Source organism: Patella vulgata, chromosome 9 (genome assembly GCF_932274485.2).
Source record: "Patella vulgata chromosome 9, xgPatVulg1.2, whole genome shotgun sequence".
In the NCBI taxonomy this organism is placed as follows: Eukaryota; Metazoa; Mollusca; class Gastropoda; family Patellidae; genus Patella; species Patella vulgata.
The window spans coordinates 40076197-40098325 of NC_065887.2; the positions used below are offsets into that span (position 1 = coordinate 40076197).

General features: G+C 33.4%; 1 protein-coding gene across 6 annotated transcripts in view; it reads right to left on the minus strand.

The window, feature by feature from the left end:
- Positions 1 to 22129, minus strand: part of LOC126831946 (trafficking kinesin-binding protein 1) — a 48606-nt gene that overhangs the window by 20967 nt on the left and 5510 nt on the right. The window contains exon 1 of one of the 6 annotated variants that reach the window (XM_050562609.2): positions 21330 to 21387. The exons of 2 other annotated variants lie outside the window; for them this stretch is intronic. In XM_050562609.2, the coding sequence (XP_050418566.2) occupies positions 21330 to 21372 (43 nt within the window). In that variant the 5' untranslated portion in view covers positions 21373 to 21387. Of the gene's footprint in view, positions 1 to 687; positions 708 to 4408; positions 4473 to 8100; positions 8183 to 21329; positions 21388 to 22129 lie in introns of those variants that run through there. 3 more of the 6 variants (XM_050562612.2, XM_050562611.2, XM_056103193.1) reach the window with 3 other exon arrangements.

The following is a 22129-nucleotide window of genomic DNA, read 5'->3' on the forward strand; positions in this document are numbered from 1 at the left end:
AAAAAAGGAGGAGGATAAGACCTTGATTGTATTGTATTTTACTTGAGGAAAAGGGGAGGTAAAATTTATTAACATCCTTTAAAGAATTTTAAAACTTTACAGAAAAAATTTAATTTTTAATGATCGTCATCTAATCATTGTTTACATTTATCGGACTTAAAAATAAATTAAAAAAAAAAAAATATTAAAAGATATGAGTCAATTGATTTGGATCAGGAATAATTGATGGCTAAAAATAAACCTTTGGTGTGGTATTCCTGAATTGACTGACGGCTAAAAATAAAGCTTTAATGTGGTATTCCTGCACTTACTCTTATGGGAGTGATTTAACAGTTTAGTAGGCTAATAGACAAAAAAACTCTCCTCAATCAAACTATAAGTGCTTGATTTACACCTTAAAAACCAAAGACCGCTAGAGCACGCCATACCAACAAGTATTTTGCTGCCCTACTATCAAGCATACATGTAATATAAAATGTGCTCTTTCTGAAAAACAACAAACCTCTGCAACCAGCACCCACCTTACTCCTGGGCAAAAAATCTGTGGTCTTCATTGGAATACAACTTACAACTAATCCAACCAAACTAACTTTAATGCTATTGTTTTACTTTCGTCGAACTAAATTTCCAAGTTTTGTATTTTCTGGCCAATAAAATGAATATTATACCAATACAATGTCTACTTACGATTGAAAAACTGACCAAATGCAGCTGGATTAAGACTGGTGTCGGCATTAAATAAACCTTCAGCTAAACTAGACGAGGATTTTGACAAATGAGCCATATTTGCATCCGAGAGTAAAGAAAATTTATTAACCAAGGGGACATTATCAAATGATACACAACGTTTCAGATTTGTAATTTCCACTTTTTTAGTTCTGTTCAGATCTATTTCATGGATATTTTCATCTTCGGAATAACAAATCTTATAAAGTGATATCAATTTATCACAAGAGGATTCACATTCACTTCTAATTTGTTCCATGTTTTTTCTGAAGGATTGTCAATCCATTGGCATTATCTCCAACTCCAATTAAGATCCATGTTTCATATAAATTCAGAATTTCATAATACATTTCATTTCAAAAACGTCCGGTTCAGTGAAAACTGTCTAATTCAGTTCCAAGTAATATATTGTGACAACCTCACTACAAAAGTCCATTTATTTAAATCCCTGCCTATAAATTAATCATTCCATATACAATGACTAACTCAATAGTTTCATCAGTCAGTAAGATGCACACTGTATCCAATTAAAGTACTTTAGTATTATAAAATCTCACATCATATTAACATGTCAGTTGTTCTGGAACCATGAACAACTTAACAGCAGTTGATTAGAGTTAATATCAGGAAGACACAGTTTTACATTTATAATAATTGATGAACTGGAATCGTGGAAAACCGTATAACAATTTAAAGTCCTCTATTTCAAAATCTCACGTTCTAACGTGTCACAGTTATTCCGGAACCATGAATTACTAACGGCTTGTAGATGAGAGTTATTACCTCTTCAAACAAAGCAATAATAATTAACTCTATGGTATGTATGAATGCATAATTTCATCATTCATAGCCGTGAATGACCGTCATACAACTCCACATGTAACATAACTCCGGAAACATGAATAACTCACTAAATGTTTATCAGTGTTATTATCTGATCTTTATATGGTAACTGATGCCATAACTACGTATTCACTGGATTTTATTCACTTGTTGTTGTTCACTAGTTTTACCATTTACTGTCCAGACATTTCTAATAAGTGAGTCAATAGAAATACCAACAAGCATGCCCAATATAAATCAATGGAAACTTGCCAAATTCACGAGAAGTGGTATCAGGTGTTCTAGGATTTAAAATAACCTGCCTCATGCAAGACTATGAAACACTATTTGGTAGGAATGTTCAAAACGCTGTTGCTACCATTTAAATTACACATTATTCCAAATTACTATCTATATTCTAATATAAAAGTATTAGCTGTAGCTATGTGACAAGTGGTAGGAAGTGTTCTAGAATGCATCAACACACCCTGTCTCATGCATGATCCCTGTCATGACCGGTATTGAACTATGTTATTTGGTACGTCTGTTCAAAAGGTTGTTTTACTTATAAATAATAATACATGATTCATCCCTTCCTTCTACCATTTTGCTACTTAAAATTCTGTATACAAAAGTTCAACAATTCTGATTAGTCATGTGAACTTCCAGTATAAATGAAAAGTGGTATCTCATGTTCCAATAACAGTAAACATCCTAAGCACAACGTCTATCACTGCTTTAAATATTAAAGCCAACTAAAGTCTAAAATAATAATTCTGCACACAAACACAGGTACATCATCCTTTAGACATTTCAATGAATGTATAAATATTTAATATGAAAGCATAGATTATTCTGTGACATATAAATACAGTTTTAAAGATGTTATTTACATAAAATAAAATATGAACTCTGATGAAATCAATAGTTAACATCTGTTACTAGCTGTAAACATCATCGATTCCCAGCGGTTGTCACATCCAGACATCTGATCTTGTAGGTTAATCTTTAATCCAACTGATTTCATATTAATCCAACACCAAGGTCTCGAATTGATACAAAGAAATCTTTTCTTCCGAAAAGTAAAGTCGCTGATTAAACTTTGATTCTAATTCAATTTCATTTTCAATACCTTCCATCTTTGAGAACGCTGCTCAAACTTTCTTGTTGGGAGGATTTCTGTTACAAACCTTTTATTATCGCAGTTGTGTTTATTCGGTAGTTTTTGAGAGCTCAAGAGTGGAGCTTGTATATATTTTTTTTTAAAAAAAGCTTAGCGTCTTCAAATGATAAAATATTGGTCTGCTTATATAGATTGTACATACAGGTATTATGTTATATTGGTCTGCTAGCTTAGACAGGTAATAAACCAGGGACGGGTATCATAAATCATGATATGAAATGAAATGAAAAGGGGTTTAACATCTTACTTCTGCACCAATCACGCTCATGCAGATGGTCTTGCAGTGTTCCATGAGGGAAACTTTGTGAAATAATGTGTTATGAATGATATACCAGTACATAGGACCTTGTTTTTTCTGCTCATCTGATGATTTGACAATTTTAGATTTGAACATATGTATCCATCAATCATCTGTAAATATGAAATTACCCTACAAAGACTTCAATTCATTGCAATAATGAAGGCTACAAATCCAGTTATTTCCATCACCAGTGTTAAAAGCCCAGACCAATAATATAGTTGTCAACTGAATTTCAATCCAGTTAAGAACCTCAATTTAATCATTACTGATAAAGTTTATATGTTTTCATTATCTAACAATGACATGCAATATTTACATGAACTGATGTACATATGTACGAGTAATGAGGTAAGCCATATCGTTTTTCTTTCATATGCAAGTACATGTACAGAAATATCTTATCATGTTCACATTTGCAAACTCATGATGCATTGTTTTTGCATCTGAGATATTTTCAGTTTACTTTTTTTTTCCATTTAGATAACAAAGCTAAGTGTTTTCATTGACCATGATCTATTAATATAACCTACAACAACAATTTCCCAAATACAACATTAATTTAACTAATATAGGCTACTATCAAAATGTTTACCCTTTGGATTCTCAAATGTACCAACCACAGTTCAAAAGATCATGTGCTGGTATGGCCTACATTTAAATTAAAGAATATGATTACATACTTAACAGTGTTCTTCATTATACTGAAATCATATAAAGCTGCACCTGTCATTAATCTAAATAAAATATTTGAATCATTTGTCAAGTTAACTCGGTACTCCATATGCTTAGATTAATATCTATTCAATGTGGGTGTATAAAAACTATAATTTTCACAAAAATGTTCTTCCTATTTTCTTTTAAATTTCAAGAAATTAGGACAATAAATGTACCTGAAACACTTCAGACACATATACCACAAGTCATTTCTTCTATTCAATCATCTCTTGTATTTCTGCAATACATATCCTATGTCTAAATCAAATAAGTTAATTGTTGAATTAAATAGCCTAACAAATTTAATTGTATGCAAACAATTTTGTAGTACTATTCTTTAATTCATTTCAATTCAGATTATTAAGTGCATTTAACAGTTTGATTCACATCTAATGTTAGTTTAATTACTAGACGTAAATAAACAAATAAACTTCCTCCAGGGTATATTGCACCTGAATATTACATATAATCTAATCATGCATGCATGGATTGTCTTTAGCTCATCAACATCATACGGTATTGTTTTACACCAGTTGAAATAAATATCTACTGGTTTTTTAGTTAAATTTTAGGGACTACGTTCTTACTTTTCAGCAATAAAAATATTATGAAAAAATTCCAATTATTTGTGGAATTATCAAAGAGGAAATACAGATACTTACATATGTAAGGCATTTAACTGACAAAAACTAGTCCCCAAAACAAAAACAACAACTTTTTCAAGTATGGCAAATCTGACACTAGCTGTCTTAGTGACTGGAGTGTCTATCAGATAGCTCACATACTTCAGAAACCACACTAAGACTTGAAGATCACAACTTTTTTTTTAAAAGTTTAAATCAACAGAATGGGTGTACATCAAAAAAATAAAAAGAACTGAAGGTGAAGTCTATTTGATTAAAATCCAGCTTGTTGGGACTTTTAAGTCAGTGCTTAAAAATCTTGCTCGCTAAGATCAAAATCGTTGACGCAACTAGGAATTAAGGGGTTATAGTGAATACGCTGATTGTTTGAAAAGGTGTGCAGGTAACAACTCCATCAACTTAAAGGTGGCTAATATGACACAAGTATAGACAAATTTCTTTTCTTTGACATGGGGATTATTCAAAAAAAAATTCAAATCCTAAAAAAACCAGCGGCTGCCAGGCAGGATACGCCCACATTTTCGAGAGATGGATAGAAAACAAGCTAAAACGAAAGTGATTTTTCCTACAATCAAGGGCCATAATTCAGGAAATTACAATTCAATATGCGCAAATATCGAAAGGAACCAAGATTTTTGAGTTATAAACTTACATTTCAAGTTTCAACAAAATCGGATAAAAATTGTGACCTTTATATGGTCCACAACCTTGATATACCATATTTTTACGCTATTTGAGAACGAACAGCGGCCATTTTGTCTGTCAGTTAGTTTTGGGCCGATGTTCACGAAATTCGAACTCAACCGTCCTTAGGGTGTAACGGTTATATATTAACACGTTTTTTTAAATCGGATAAAAATTATGACCTCTATAGGGTACATAAGCCAAAAAACACGTTTTTGCGTACAATCAGGGGCCATAATTCATGAAGTTACGGTCCGATATGTGCGAATATCAAAAGGAACCAAGATCTTTGTGTTATAAACTTACATTTCAAGTTTCAACAAAATCGAATAAAAATTGTGACCTCTATAGGGTCCACAACCTTGATATACCATATTTTTACGCTATTTGTCTGTCAGTCTGTACGCGTTTTGCGTACAATCAGGGGCCATAATTCAGGAAGTTACGGTCCAATATGCGCGAATATCGAAAGGAACCAAGATCTTTGGGTTATAAACTTACATATCAAGTTTCAACAAAATCGGATAAAAATTGTGACCTCTACAGTTTTCACAATCCAAAAACGTGATTTTTCGTACAATCAGGGGCCATAATCCATGAAGTTATGGTTCGATAGATGCCAATATCGAAAGTAACCGAGATCTTAGCGTGATAAACCTATATTTCAAGTTTCATTGAAATCGGATAAAAATTGTGACCTGTAGACTGTTCACAAACAATTGTGGACGGACGGACGGACAGGGGCGACGACAATATACGTCCACATGAAAATGTGGGCGTATAAAAATAGCATTACTCCACTCCACATAATTTCTATCTCATGCGGATGAAACAAAAAATTGTCACATTGTGTAATCCCAAGAGACAATAATTGATTGGTTAGAAAAGGTTTGAAATGAAACAAGTGTGTTTAAAGTCTTTGGTCATCATTTGAGAGTTTATTAATCCCTTGCAAACTACAATATTGTGAAAGATCGCATCTCTAAAAGGAATATCAGTAGTTCAACCATGGTTCAGTATTTTACAAAGATATGAATTGAACGATTAGACAGCTGTCCTTGTCAGGCCCTCCATCCTGCATCACTGACAAGGGGAAACCACGCCGGAAAATCTCGATGAACAAAAAGATAGGTTGCCAGGCAACGAAACATTCATTGAAAATCAATATACTTGTTCGCCTCAATATCTTAAACTCTGTATATCAATCTGAAGTTAATTGGATATTAACTTTGGCCTCTAGAGCGTCCACAAGATTTTTCAAAGTGATCAAGGGCCATAACTCTGGCAGTAATTATCGGAAATCGCTGAAAATCAATAGGCTTCTTCGTCTCATGGCCTTAAACACTGTATATAAGTTTAAAGTCAATCGGATATTAACTTTAGCCTCTAGAGCGTCCACAAGCAGTTGTGGACGCCGGACAGACGGACGGACGGACAGGGGCGACGACAATATACGACCACATAAAAATGTGATATTACATGAAAAATGCAATTGACTTTAAGCGAACATTATTTTTAAGCACGAATCCTGACCTGAATAACTCAAAACACTGTCCTTGAAATGCAAAACTCCATTAAAGCTCAATCATTCATTTTTTTTTTAATGCAGAAATGCGAAAGATATAAATAATATCATGGCATTTGTAAATAAGATATGAAGATAGCGAACTTTCCATTCTTTTCATAACAGAGAAATAAATCTTTCATTAATGCTGAATATTCAACATAAAATGTGTGTCAAAAGATTGTTGCTAAGATAAACTGGATTTAACCTAAAAAAATATCATCTGAAAATAAGTTGAAGTGGAAAAGGAAATGGGGTTTAATGTCGTACTGTTCTACACCAAATGGGCTAATAACGAAGGGCATATGCCATGCAGTGTGCTGTGAGAAAAATTTTGCCCGGACAACTACATATGGTAGTTTTTTTCTATGTTGGGTAGGGGAATTTTTGCTAGCGGAGGGACTAGGGTTAGGGTTTCTTTCTACTTTCCAGTATTTGTGAAATATCTTTATTTAACATTCGCTTCCACCTAAGTGATATCGCAGACAAACAATTTTCCAGTTTTCAAGGTTTCTTTGATGTGCACACTTTTTGTCTCATGAGTCACAGACAAGGTAACACTTTCCATGTTGTCCCTGCAGGTACAACAAATGACAATAGATAACAGGGATTAAAAAATCCTGAAGCTTCGTCTTATCTTATTACCTTTAGCTTCAATATTAACAACAACTTTATTATCAATATATCATACAACAAAACTATTTCTCTTATCAGGCTACAACGATTGCAGAAGTCATCTTTTAGACATTTAACAAAGGACCACAAGTGAATATGGCAGTGGGTAATTATACCAGAACATCCTGGGTTTGACAGTTCTTTGGGGTTTTCTAGTCTCATTTCAATTGTCTTTTTGTTCGGATAGAACAGAAAACCAAGACCCAGAACTTGTTAGCTTACCCTTTAAAGAGTCCTTGACAGTTGAAATTTGATGGCCTGGTCTAATGTTACAAACCACATTTCATTTCAATTTCGATGGCACCACCAGTATGAAGATGTGATAATTAAGTTTCAATATTGAATAGTAATCTAACTACATGTACTGTACATAATTTGATTATGACAAGAGAATTCTAGTCAAAACTTCACGGTGACAGTAATAAATAGTTGTTTTTAAAAGAAATGTTTCTTTTTTATTTGTATGTCCTTAGACATTTACTGCGGGATGAAGATTAATAACAAATTTAAAGAAGAAAAGGATGGGATAATCTTAAAACTAGAAAACAACAAACTCCTCAAACTAATCATTACTAATCTTTATCCATAATATTTGTTTTAATATTATGTATGTATATTATTATCTAGAGAGAGGGGTTTTACATAGGCTAAGCCTGTTCCCTAATCCCATTCAGACAAACTGAATAAAATACTGTTTATAAAAAAAAAAGAAATCCATACAAAAACTATAGCAATCGCTACAGTCATTAAAAAGTGGTATCAGGTGATATATAATATGTAAACATACCCTGCTCCATTACTCCTCCTTATCTACATGGAACAAACACTTATTAATACACAGCTCTAGATTTACTCCAATCAAAAAATCTTCTTGCGTGTAGTAAATCTCTCTAAATTTAATATGGTAGATTCACGTCACGTAATCCCTTTTCTAAATCACAAAATCCTGTTTTGCTTTATTTTTATCTTACTTTCTATGTATACATACCTTCTAAATCATATCCCGGTTAACTTGACCAATACAACTAAAATCAACAAACACCCATTGAACATACTGTAATTGTAATAAAACTTAAAAAAAAAAACAACTGTTCTTTTCAAAAGAGTAACAGAACGATAAAGATTGTTTGTTGACAATCAAGGCAGACTGTTCGACAACCCAAAGAATTGATTATAAAGATTTGATACGGGAATGACCTTCTATAAATGTCTATAACTGACCTATAGACTGTGGTATACACTGACAACAGTACATTACCAAATAAATCCCAGTCACTATCAACACCTTGACGATAAATAGTCCCTTGTTAATAACTGCTTATTCTATGATGGAAATAAACTGTCCCTTGATAGATTTCTATGGTGATAATAAATAGTCCCTTGTTAAATGACAGCTTATTCTATCTATGATGATAATCATATATGATTCTTTACTTTGTGTAATTACTTTTATGTCAAAGTTTGTTAATTTACCCTTTTAAAATATCTTTATTCTGAGAGAGAGAGAGAGAGAGAGGGAGAGAGTTTAACATCCACTCGACACAAACTCGGCCATTTCGGGACTAACATATGATTCAATTTTATTTCAATAATTCACTTTGCACAGGAGTCTTTACACAAGATCAGCATTTAACATAGAAACATTTTCCTTTTTCATAGGAATGAGTGAATATATGTTTGCTACAGCATCATGAGAGGTGGCCACCCAACAGAAGTTTTGAAAGATTTTTAGAAGTTAAATTTGACTAAAATGCATTTTATGGACCTACCTTTTCAATTTGAGGGGGTTGGGTAGTCGAGTGGTCTAAAATGTGCACTTTTGATCACAAGGTCTGCCACTGAATCACATGACATGGTTTTGATTCGAAGCTTGTATGTGTTTTACTGACTGATTTAATTTGTTTGTCAATTTCACTGTCATACATGTATGAACAAAATGTGATCTATAAATATAAATCTTATGATGTCGCAACATTATAATTTTCACGACACTGGTTCCAGACAAGACAAACCTATGGACAAGAAATAAACAACAAATATCAAATCAAGTACATGGATCTGGGGACCAGCTGAACTGTACATGTAAAGATGTGGTTAAAACGCTGGCTCGCTAGCCTGGAGGTCGGGTGTTCGATCCCTGCATTGGCCGAGAAAGTTCATCTGGATTTTCCGACTTGGTTTCCCCTTGTCAGCGGTGCAGAACAGAGGGCCTGACAAGGACAGCTGTCTAGTCCTTCGAATGAGACAAAAAACTGAGGTCCCGTGTATACATTAGAATGCACGTAAAAGATCACTTGGCAGTTGGAATTCGATATAAGAGTAGGCGATAGTGCCACTGCCCGGGCAAAATTTCTCTCATATAACACTATATGGCATATGCCCATCTTCATTAGCCCAGTATAGGAGCAGAACAGTAGGATGTTAAACCCCATTTCATTTTATTTCATGTAAAGATGTCTCTAATATAAGAGTAAGAAGTCAGCCAAACTTACTAGACACTGAGATAACACACACCTGAGATAATACGGTATGTGCATGTACATGTAAGTGTATATATTCACTGGAGCAGAACACAATAAAGTTTGAATATGAAAGGTGGTTTAAATATGGTTCTACCTGAATACAATAGAATACCACATAATATATAGTATTAAATTCATATATGTACCTTATTATATCATAATAACTGTTTATTCAAGTCAAAAAATATAATAAAGCAATCATATTCAGTGCTAACATGGGTTTTGATCATTAACGACTACTCACACTCATACCTGAATACAATTGTCTATATGTTACCGGTCCTTATATAAAAGAAACTGTTGACTAAAATCATAATATTGTACCTAAATCATATTGTCATATATATAACATTTATGACCGTCAATATTGAAGGTTTATATTGAAACACTAACAGTCTGAAATTTTAACAATTAACACTGGCCACAAAGAGTCTATTGATCATGTTTTTGTGTAGGACATATATTAGAGAGAGAATGGACTTTAATATCAACTAAACTTCACAACTATTTGGATAGATTCAATTACATTAAAAATATACACTGTATTTTAGTAATTTTATACCATTATGCAATTTGATTGTTTACTTTGATTTTCGCTGAAATCATTAGAAATATACTTTCTATAGGTTGAAAGAATGACCTAATTATGCTTAAAGGAATACATCTTTAATCATAGAAGCAACATTCTGTAGATAAATACATTGAAGGAACATTCTGTACACATAAAAACATTGTATTACAATCTGTCACTCAAGAAAAACATACATGTTACAGCATGGTACATTTACCTATCCCATGTTTCCTATGACACTGATCGTGTATAACAAGATCTATCATTAAATGATGTCATCACTGATGATGAAACCATGGTCTAAATTTATGTCAACAAAACCCTAATTTACCCAATGGTGGTTCCTAAAAAAATTCATCTTAAAATAGCTGATTGATAACAGCAATTGGATTACACAAATAACTTTCCAAAAATTTATTAGTTTGAAACTTATAATTTATAGGCTTCTCAATTTTGTATGTTCTATCAAATGTGGTCATTAAATCCCTTAAGAGGTTTTTGCATTTCAACAACCTACATAACTAACATGGTTATTTATGACCCCAAAAAACACTATAATATAAATCACTGTCATGGACTCCCAATGAATTGAAGGAAAGTCTTGTCAACAGAACACTTCAAGAATAAAATAAGGCTAGTTTTATCAATTACAACAATTTCTGTTGCGTACATTGTATTTACTAGAACGCAAATTCTGCAAATTTAAATGTGCATGTCAAAGTCTACATGGGTGGATCTTTATTCTCGTTGTCAACCAATTACAAACACTGGACAAACAGCTCTCAGCTTGAAATATGTAGTTTGTTTTCTTTTCCAACATCTTATTTATTTATATATATATATATATATATATATAGAGAGAGAGAGAGAGAGAGAGAGAGAGGGGGTAACTCCACTCGACACAAACTAAGTCATTTCGGGACTAACATATGGTTAAATTATATTTCAATAGTTTGCTTGTGCGCAGGGGTCTTTAGCAGTTGGACCTTATACAACACGCACATGCTAACCATTCGGTCATCCAACCCAACCGAACCCAATTAACTAGTCTGTGTATCAATTACAGGATGGTATAAGTTTTTTTTTATTCAACAATTCGCCTGCGCAAAGAGATCTTTAGAAGTGGGAGGGGGAAACTAAGGACCTGGAGAAAAAACCTGAGATTAGGCATCCGATCCAAGACCTTGCCAGGTAGAAGCCTGAGATTCAAACCACTTGACTCAATGACAGACCATACACAGATAAAAGGCCTTATATTATAAATGCTCTATGACTTATGCATTATACCACTTGGCCACCCTATAATGTAAAATAACTTGCCTGAATATATTTGTGATGCTTAGTTATAAACCTTATAATCTACAATATAGAGAATATACGACACAACCACCTTAAAACATCATTTAATTTACCTGAACTTATCAATAATACATTTAACAACATTGTCACCTATACAGGTATATTGTATAGTTCTATCTACCTGGTTCTATTGAATATTGTCACCTATACTATATAGGCTAACGACAGGTATAGTTCTACTGATCATACCTAGCTAAAACAGTTTATTTGTCATGTAGAATTAGTTAGTCACACCTCTCTTACAAATCTATCTTATATTTAACAATCACTACACACAATTCATTAGTCACACTTTTCATTCACGTCAAATCCACACTTCTCAATTTTATCAAATAAATACCAGTACTTGTGTTTTATGGACAGTAAGTCTTCACTAACGAAAAATTATACATTGATTTTTATATGTCCAAAGCAATAATGTTACTGTTACCTTTTACCTACGCCAGTTCATTACAAAAGTACATTTGAATAATTTTGGGACCTGTACACTTTTTATCACGTAGTTTCGGAAAGTGTGTTTGCCATTATAGTTTTACAATTTCTAAATATATAAATCTGTCATTGTCTATTGTCAACCATTACACAGGTAAATATATATAATAAACATAATTCTTTTATCTATGTAGGATTATTATCGTACATCACTCCACATTTATTAACTTAAGTCACAATCAAAATTTAAATGGAGAAATTTTGAAAGGAAAAAAAAAAATAAAATAAAATAAAAGAAGTTTTATTCTAACTTCCAGAAAGTCATGTAGATCATGTCTACTGAATAGAAAACAAAATTATTAAGGTCTAAAGTAAAACCTAAGAATAAGGGTAAATAAATGAAATTTGAATACAGTTCACAATTTGTATCTTGATCTAGTAGGTGCAGTAGAACCTCCTTCCATCTCAACGACTCTAAGTTGTCCCTTGCCACCACAGAAAAGGGGACCCACGCTAGAAAAAAATCGCAATGAACTTTGGGATCGAACAAAGGGCTTCCAAAAGAGAGAGAGAGAGAGAGAGAGAGAGAGAGAGAGAGATGGAGTTTGACATCCACTCGACACAAACTAGGTCAATTTAGGACTAACATATGGTTCAATTTATTTCAAAAATTTGCTTGCGCCTAGAGGTCTTTAGCAGTGGGAGGAAACCGGAGGACACAGAGAAAGCCCACGAGGTTGGACAGGCAACCCTACTCTGTGTCACGTAACAAGAAGTTGGGGCATCTGTTCCCCGGGTTCTGTGGTTTCTATTCACTTTTAAACAGATTTGTGCACATTCAAATTATTGAATCAAAAATTAAACAATTTGTTCACCATGAATCTACTCTATGATTTTTTTGAATATGGACATTTCATTCTTCTTCTAATAACAAATTCAGGATTCCAATTAAAACAGACCATTGTGAATGATTTATAAATGGATACCTCAAACTACTATAATGAATGATTTATTAGTATAAGTACAGTAATTAATTAATTTGTCAAACATTATCAAACATCAATCTGTATCTATGATATATATTATTGATATACCGGTATATATATAGGTTATTTATAGATCTATATACCACATGTTTATTTATTTATCATGATAATATTCAGTGAGTTTTACAAGTGTACATGTATATATACAAGACAACAGAACAATTCAAATCACAATATTGATATTGGTCATGTACATGTACAATACCACGGAACCATTCAATACAACCACTCATACCACAATATTGATATTGGTCACAGTTATTTCCTCTGTTCTCCGGAGCAAATTTTCCCCAAAACTTTCTAAAGATCTTGCAGTATAGCTTTTGTGGCTCACTTTGGCTTGAATTGAAAGAAAAATAAACAGAATCTTACCTTCCTACTGTAATCAATGTTTATTCCTTCTTACTATGTATATTTTAGATACATTGATATATTTGTTATATATAGGACAATAATCACTGGTTTATTATACACAACCACAACATTTTGATAAGTATTCTCTTATCCTTGCTTGATAACGATAAGAGAATATTTATCGAAACGTTGTGCTTGTGTATAATAAACTAGTGATTGTTGTCCTATATAACTGTGTTAGTTCTGTGGTTTCCAATTGCTAAATGCCACTAAAATATGATATTTGTTACGATTTAAATCATTGGTTAGGTATTTGGTGTAAAATTAATTTCAAGCGAATGAAATCAGATTGAAGAGTTAATTGGTCGACGCCACATGTATTCTAGAAACTTTGTTCTTTTAAGTGATAATTTTACTTGATAAAACTAATAGATACATATTCCTCCAAGCATTTAATTGAGTCTCTGATCTTCATCTCAAGAATTTATAATTTCTTACATACTATGTAACAATATTATGAAAACTAAAAGAAACTTTAATCTCTAACAGAATATCAGTAAAAAAGGGGTTCCATTCTATTTAGTATTTCCATATAGATTTTCGAATTTTTGCAGATGATATAAACAAACCAGAGCCACCTGTAAGTGTTGGGTAAAATCTATTGATGGGCCTCTTTTTATTTTGATTGAATTCAAATTAAATACTATTGCTTTTGTTTTTCTTAATCAAATGAGTAGAATTTAGCATGGATGAAACCGGGAAATACTAGATAGATTCCGATCTGCGACTTTAAGCTAATAATACTAAGGTGGTTTGTTCTATTGTTTGGAAGCAATTTAAAAATAATCGATAAATAAAATTGTTAGAAACAATATAAATTTTTGACTTAATTATAATTCAATACTAGCAGATACTATATGTCAATATTATAAGCTGACAGTAGCAATTAATATTGATCAATACCTACCTATACAGGAATATATACATACAGATATATACAACAATCAGTTCATCTTACACAATACTGACTTTAACATCAACCCTGCATTGCATAGGTATTTAATATCATTTATAGCACTTTAAATTAGAGAGAGAGTGAGAGAGACAGAGAGACAGAGATGGGATTTAACCTACACTCACCTCCACCCGAAACAAACTAGGTCATTTCGGGACTAACATATGGTTCAATTTTATTTCAATAATTCGCTTGCGCGTAGCGGTCTTTAGCAGTGGGAGGAAACTGGAAAAAAACCCACAAGGTTGGACAGGCGACACTACCCCTTGTCACATTCAACCGGGAAATCGAAACAACGCCAGTTGACTCAATGACAAACTTTATGATACAACGCGCACATGCTAACCATTCGATCATCCAACCCCCTTTTAAAATTAAAATTAGAAGTCAATATATTAAACAGATTGCATGAATGTAACACGAGCCAAGCAATCCATTGCAACAAAATAGATTAAATGGTAGATAGATATGAACTCAAAACCAAAAATTGCACCAAAAATTATAAATTAGTAGTAGACCTATAACCATATCAAATATGGTGATGCTTACTTACAGAGAGAGAGAGAGAAAAATTTGGCTTAATATCTACTCGACACAAACTAGGTCATTTTGGGACTAATTTTTTTTTATGCTTATTTACATGTAATTACCCAAGATAGATACTTCATCAATAAATTTAACCCAATCATTTCAATTATAGTCCATATCTAACATCACAACTGACGATAAAAACAAAGTAACATTTATTGGTTATTCACAGTAAAAAATAAATAATAACACTTTACCTTACTTCTACGTGACAGAAACATTTAACCTTAAACCTGGCACTGCTGTAGAATTATACATCATCAAGGACAAACCCTAATACATATATATACTCAACTCTATATCATTCATCTATTCACAAAAAAAAGTTTCCAGTAAACATTTCTACATGAACAAGATTCAAGGAGTTTCTATGACAACAAAGCATAACAGACTTATCTCCCTTGAACAATGAAAAGCCTAATCAATACAGTTACAATACGTAATAACCTGATCGACTAATGACTGAAAATAACAACAGATTAACTATTCGCGACAATTCATCAACATCGCTATAACTATACACACGCTTAATTCAAGTCTGAAATTTATACAAAAATATACATTAAACGACACACCTTAATTAAAGTCTGAAATTTATACATACATAACATGACACACTTTTATCGCATTTTTATGTATATTTGATTAAATTCCAGCTTTAAATCACAAATCTATAATACAAATGTAAAGATAGGTTGCCAAGCAACAAAACATAAGCCTTTAGAAACTATGTTGTCGGGCAGTCTGATTTTATTCTATTCATAATGTGATGGGGATAGCCGAATGGTCTAATGCATGCTGTTTAGATCATAAGGTCTGTCATTCAGTCAACTGGCATGGTTTTAATTCCCAGGGCTGCCGGTCTAACCTCGTGGGTTTTCTCTGGTTTATTCCCACTGTTAAACACACCTACACACCTACACACAAGCAAATTATTGAAATAAAATGGAAAGAGAAATGGTGTTTATTGTCCACTCAACACAAACTAGGTCATTTCGAGACTAACTAACATATGGTTCAATTTCATTTCAATAAGTCGCTTGCGCGTAGGGGGTCTTTAGCAGTCAAAGGAAATGGGAGGACCTGAAGAAAACCCACAAGGTTAGACAGGCGACGCTACAACTCCTTGTCAAGTACAACCAGGGAATCGAAACCATGTCAGTTGACTCAATGACGACCTTATGATACAACGCGCACACGCTAACCATTCGGACATCCACAACATATGAAGTAATTATTAGAAATATGAAGTTCAAGTTAATGATATGACAGTGTTAGAACTAGAGCACCCCTAGCCATGCATGGTGGACAACTGATATACAACAAATCCTTGCCCTCACCTAAACTCATTTAAATTTGAGAAACATCCACTCTTGACAATAACTATGTGAATTGAAATGGGGTTTAACGTCCTACTTTCTGCACCAAATAGACCCATGATACAGTGTGCTATGAGGGGAACGACTAGATGATTTTCTTTGACACTTGCCAAGCCCTTCCGTCTGCACCACTGACAAAACAAAACCTGGTTTGAAATTCACAAGTTTTTCTGTGCATAAAAGGGATCTAACAGGTTATTGAATAAGTACCTTCTTACTCAGTGATTCATCATATAATTATACACACTATTAATTACAGTCTCAATATACAAACAAAACATTTGCTCCTTGTTGTATTTTCTTAACAGAAATGGAATAATGAATAGGGTTTAATGTCAACACAATACTTTAGACAACTTGAGATAAGGTCATTTTTATTCATATGGGTATTCTTTCTGTTTTTTTACCTACAGACCTAATCAGAAGAATGGGGACGTAGTAGTTGTTGAAGGTCTGCGGTGTGAAGATGAACATTGGTTCATGATGGCAAATGGTACATACCTCTAACCAATCAAAAATCAGTCGACCATTACCTTCATCCAAACTTAATATATATGTATATAGAGTGTAAATTTCTATAAACAATTCATACACCGTGTTCCATGGACTAATTAGCCATGTTTATTTTATGAGGTTGACACTGAAATGCTGTATATAGTTTATTTATTTATAACTTATCAAATAAAATATCAGATCTCAAATTACAACAGGACTAAGTCATATTAAAAGTAACATGTGAGAGAGAGAGAGAAATGGGGTTTAACGTCCACTCGACACAAAATAGGTCATTTCGTGACTAACATATGGTTTTTAATTTTATTTCAATAATTCCCTTGCGCGTAGGGGTCTTTAGCAGTGGGAGGAAACCGGAGAAAACCCACGAGATTGGACAGGCGACCCTACTCCTTGTCACGCACAACCGGGGATTCGAAACCACGTCAGTTGACTCAATGACAGGCTTTATGATACAGCACGCACATGCTAACCATTCGGCCATCCAACCCCCCAAAAGTAACATGTAGTTTACCTTTATTTTCTAAATTCACTTGTTCACTCGGCCACCCAACCCCCTACCCTACATAGATAACAAATTATTGTATTGGCAGTTACAAACTGACCTTTACAAACTAGTATATAATATTATTAATATTGTGGTATTATAATGAAGAGAGAGATAGAAATGGGGTTTAACGTCCACTCAACACAAACTAGGTCATTTTGGGACTAACATATGGTTCAATTTTATTTCAATAATTCGCTTGCGCGTAGGTGTCTTTAGCAGTGGGAGAAAACTGGAGGACCCGGAGAAAACCCACGAGGTTAGACAGGTGACCCTACACCTTGTCACGTACCACCTGGGATTCGAAACCACGGCAGCTGACCAATGACAGGCCTTATGATACAGAGCGCACATGATTGCTAACCATTCGGCCATCCAACCCCCCTTATAATGAAGAAAACAAAAGTTTATGTCCAAATGAACAGGTGTATCAGAATTAGAACAAGGTGTCTTTACCATAAATATCTCTGATTGAAGAGGAGAAACAAAAACTCTACAACACTATCATGTGCTGCCTAAACATACTATCACTGATTTACAAAAAAAAGAACTTTAACATCTAGTACTGTTAACATACGCATGTACTACTTGGCATAAAGATTCAGATATGAGAGATAGAAGGGGTTAAACGTCCATTCGACACAAACTAGATCAGTTTGGGACTAACATAGGGTTCAATTTTATTTCAATAATTCATATGTGCATAAGGATCTTTAGCTGTGAGAGGACCGAGAGAAAACCCATGAGGTTGTACAGGCGACATACAAGCAGGGACTCGAAACCATGTCACTTGACTGAATGACATCCAACTGTGTAAAACTTTAAAGAGGCATTATGTAAGAGTTAAATTTGCATATAAAAACGTGTTTTTCTTGCTTCAAATGTTATATAAATTATTATTTAGACATTTATTCACATGACAGTTAAGCCTATACTTCCCTCAACCATCAGATGACTTTAATATTGCATACAAATTTAATTGCATCCGCTGTCTGAAACCGAATAAAACAAGCTATTCATAACTTGGCTCTGATTCTGAATAAAGTAATTTGACTGAAATTTTCAGTATATTCATTTTCCAATATCTACACTTAAATGGCCAGTTCTTTATCGTAATCTTACATAATGCATTTTTAAGATTTAAACTGGTAACAGTATATACTACTTGCTCTGAATAAAGTCATTTGATTGAAATTTTCAGAATATTCGTTCTCCATTATCTAAACGCACAGCTCTTTATCGAAATCATACATAATGCATCTTTAACTTTAACATTTAAACTGGTGACAGTATATACAGTATTTACCTTAGATAAATACAATATCAGTGAACAGGTAAACCCAACAAGGTAAGTATTATAAAACAGGGTGGAGTTTTATATTACACAATAATAGATAATCAAAGCACTCTATGCTAGAGGCTGTGCAGTAAATCTTGTCTGCTGCAGTAATTTGATGTGCATAGTGAAATATTAGTCAAGGTCTTGAATCAGATGGAAGGATGACTACACAACACACAATAACATCATTACAATTTATAACACCACTGATTAAATTAATGAGAAATTTATACAAAGACACCCACAGTAAAGTAATATTCGTTTGTTTAAAATCAGTCTGTAAAAACCAGACAGCTATATAATCCATTGTCATGTTCCTCGGAGAAAATCAAATTTCTTACATAATTGTCTTGAAGGCACCAATATTCCAGATTAATATTATTATTTCAAGGTCTGATTACAAACTCTACCAAAACAATACAGTACACGACTGATTTATGATTGCATATATTCAAATATTTGATTCACACTAAATGATTAATATCTGCATTGCTTTCGGTTCTTTTTCATAATGAATATCATTAAATGCTTTGCTATTAGATAATGTGTGAAAAATGACAGTCAGTGATTTTGAGTTAAAATTTTTCTAAATGGAGGTACTTTCGATTTTTGGGAGACAGAGAGAGAAAGAAAGAAATGGGGTTTAACATCAACTCATCACAAACCAGGTCATTTTGGGACTAACATATGGTTTAATTTTAATTTTGTTTCAATATTTTGCTTGCGCATAGGGTCTTTCTTTAGCAGTAGGAGGAAACCGGAGGACCCGGAGAAAACCTACGAGGTGGGACAGGCGACTCTACTCCTTGTCATGTACAGCCAGAGAATCGAAACCACGCCAATTGACTCAATGACAGGCCTTATGATACAGAGCGCACATGCTAACCATTCGGCCATCCACCCCCCTTATAATGAAGAAAACAAAAGGTTATGTCCAAATGAACAGGTGTATCAGAATTGGAACAAGGTGTCTTTACATTAAATATCTCTTATTGAAGAGGAGAACCCCCCCCCCCCTCATAAACTGAAACAAGAGCCATTGTTGACATCAATAAAATGAAATGGGGTTTAATGTCCGACTGTTCTGCTCCAACTGGGCTAATGAAGAAGGTGACATCAAATAAAATTCCTACCTTGTCTACTCTATATATGTATAGCTCGAGTTGTAAGGCTACTGTTTGTACCTTATAATATCTTCTGGTTATGAACATCAAAGAACTAGTCCAATCCAACAATTATACCTGTGCATGTACGTTCTATAACTTTCACAAGGTATTCCACAATACTCAAATCATAATCAAAATCCTTAATTTTCTATAATGTTACTAACTAGTTCAACCCTAGCATCATACCTGTATTTACCTATTAACTTTCACAAGGTATTCTACAATACTCAAATAAGGAACAGAGACTTGAATAAAAACCCCACCTTGTCTATATGTATAGTTGTTATTATACCTGGAGTCAAATAACACCTAGTCCAACCCCTGTATTATACCTGTATACGCAGGCTACCTATATTACCTAGACAGTATATTATATAATATTATTAATAGGTAATCTGTACTTGACATACCTACTACACTAACAGATACACCTGTATTTACCTGTATTATTAATAATCACCTTTAACTAGTTTAACTTCTCACTCACTGACCAAAAGACCAAATAAACAAATGGACACCCACAGGTTATACCTTTCGAAAAAACCTTTCATGCATTTAATATACTGTATGGCGAAAAGAAATTCAATATACTTTGGTCTTTTGTAGAAAACAATTTTCTAAGTACAGATATAACTGAAACTCAGACACTATTGAAATAAAACCATTTTGATTTGATGTGATACTTCCCTAATGATATGGCTAACAATGTGCATGGTCATGGGGATGTCTAGTTTCTATTTGTTCTCTTGTGTGGAGCAAGCCCACTGTACCTAGAAACTCAGAAATCCTGGAAATTGGTAGCTTTAGAATTCTTGGAATTTATCAGAATGGAATGAAATGGGGTTTAAAATTTCATCAACACTTGATACTTTAGTCATTTTGAGAACAATGTAAATTAATTTCAATAGTCACGTGCAATGCTAGGAATAAGAATTTTGCCCAGATAGCTGCATTTCCGCCAACTCTTCGCCAAACTTAACTGTCAAGGATATTTTTTTGTGCACACCAATGTGTACACAGGTAGACCATATGTTTCTGTCCTATCCAAACACCATTGATACGAACCCAGGATAGTCTAGTTCTTAACCCCATCCACCCAAATATATCAGTTAGGGCAATTGACCGAAAAGAATTATTTCTCTTGAGATTTTAAACAATAATATTAAATCAATGATAAGTTCTTACTTGTTTCTCTACGACAGCAACCCACTGCTTGATACACTGCCATGATGGAATGATCTATTCGGTTTAACAAACCAGATTCCACGATCAAACCATCCACATTACTACACAACTCATTATAAAGTATGATTGAAAATCATTTCAAGTTACACATCGAAAAAACATTGTCTAAACAGATTATATTAATAATAGTCGTGAAATCAAACAGCTACAAATTTATCCAAGAACGATGAGTCAAATCAAAACTTCAATTAATCAATCCCATATCTTCATCAAATTAAATCATCAGTTATGTCCATCATTGAAAATTATTCCAAGCTACATTTTGCGAAAGTGTTGTTGACTAAGCAGAGGTATTAATGGCAGAAGTCAGTGTGTTAGGAATTCCTCTCTGGTTCCTAACAGATGTTTAGAGGTGGATGGTCTAAGGCCAAGAACAGTTAATTTATTGATCTTATCGAGATAGAACCAAATGATGCAACAGTTATTATCATGGCGTCTTTCATATACAAGGATAAATAAATTGAACTACATCAATCCAAACCTTGCATTTATTATCCAGTATATTTGTTATTTTTGGGGCCATGTAGAAAAGGGGGCATGTATGTAGGATAGGGTAATAGGAGTCATGTACAATAGGGGCGATCTAGAATAGGGGAATATGATCAAAGGGATCCATGTATGTAGAATTGGAGTAATGCAGAGTAGGGGAATAGCAGCCATGTATGTTCAATTGGGGAAATGAAGCCATGTGGAGCAGGTGAGTTCACTGAGTTGGAACCATATTGAGTTGGGGAATATGA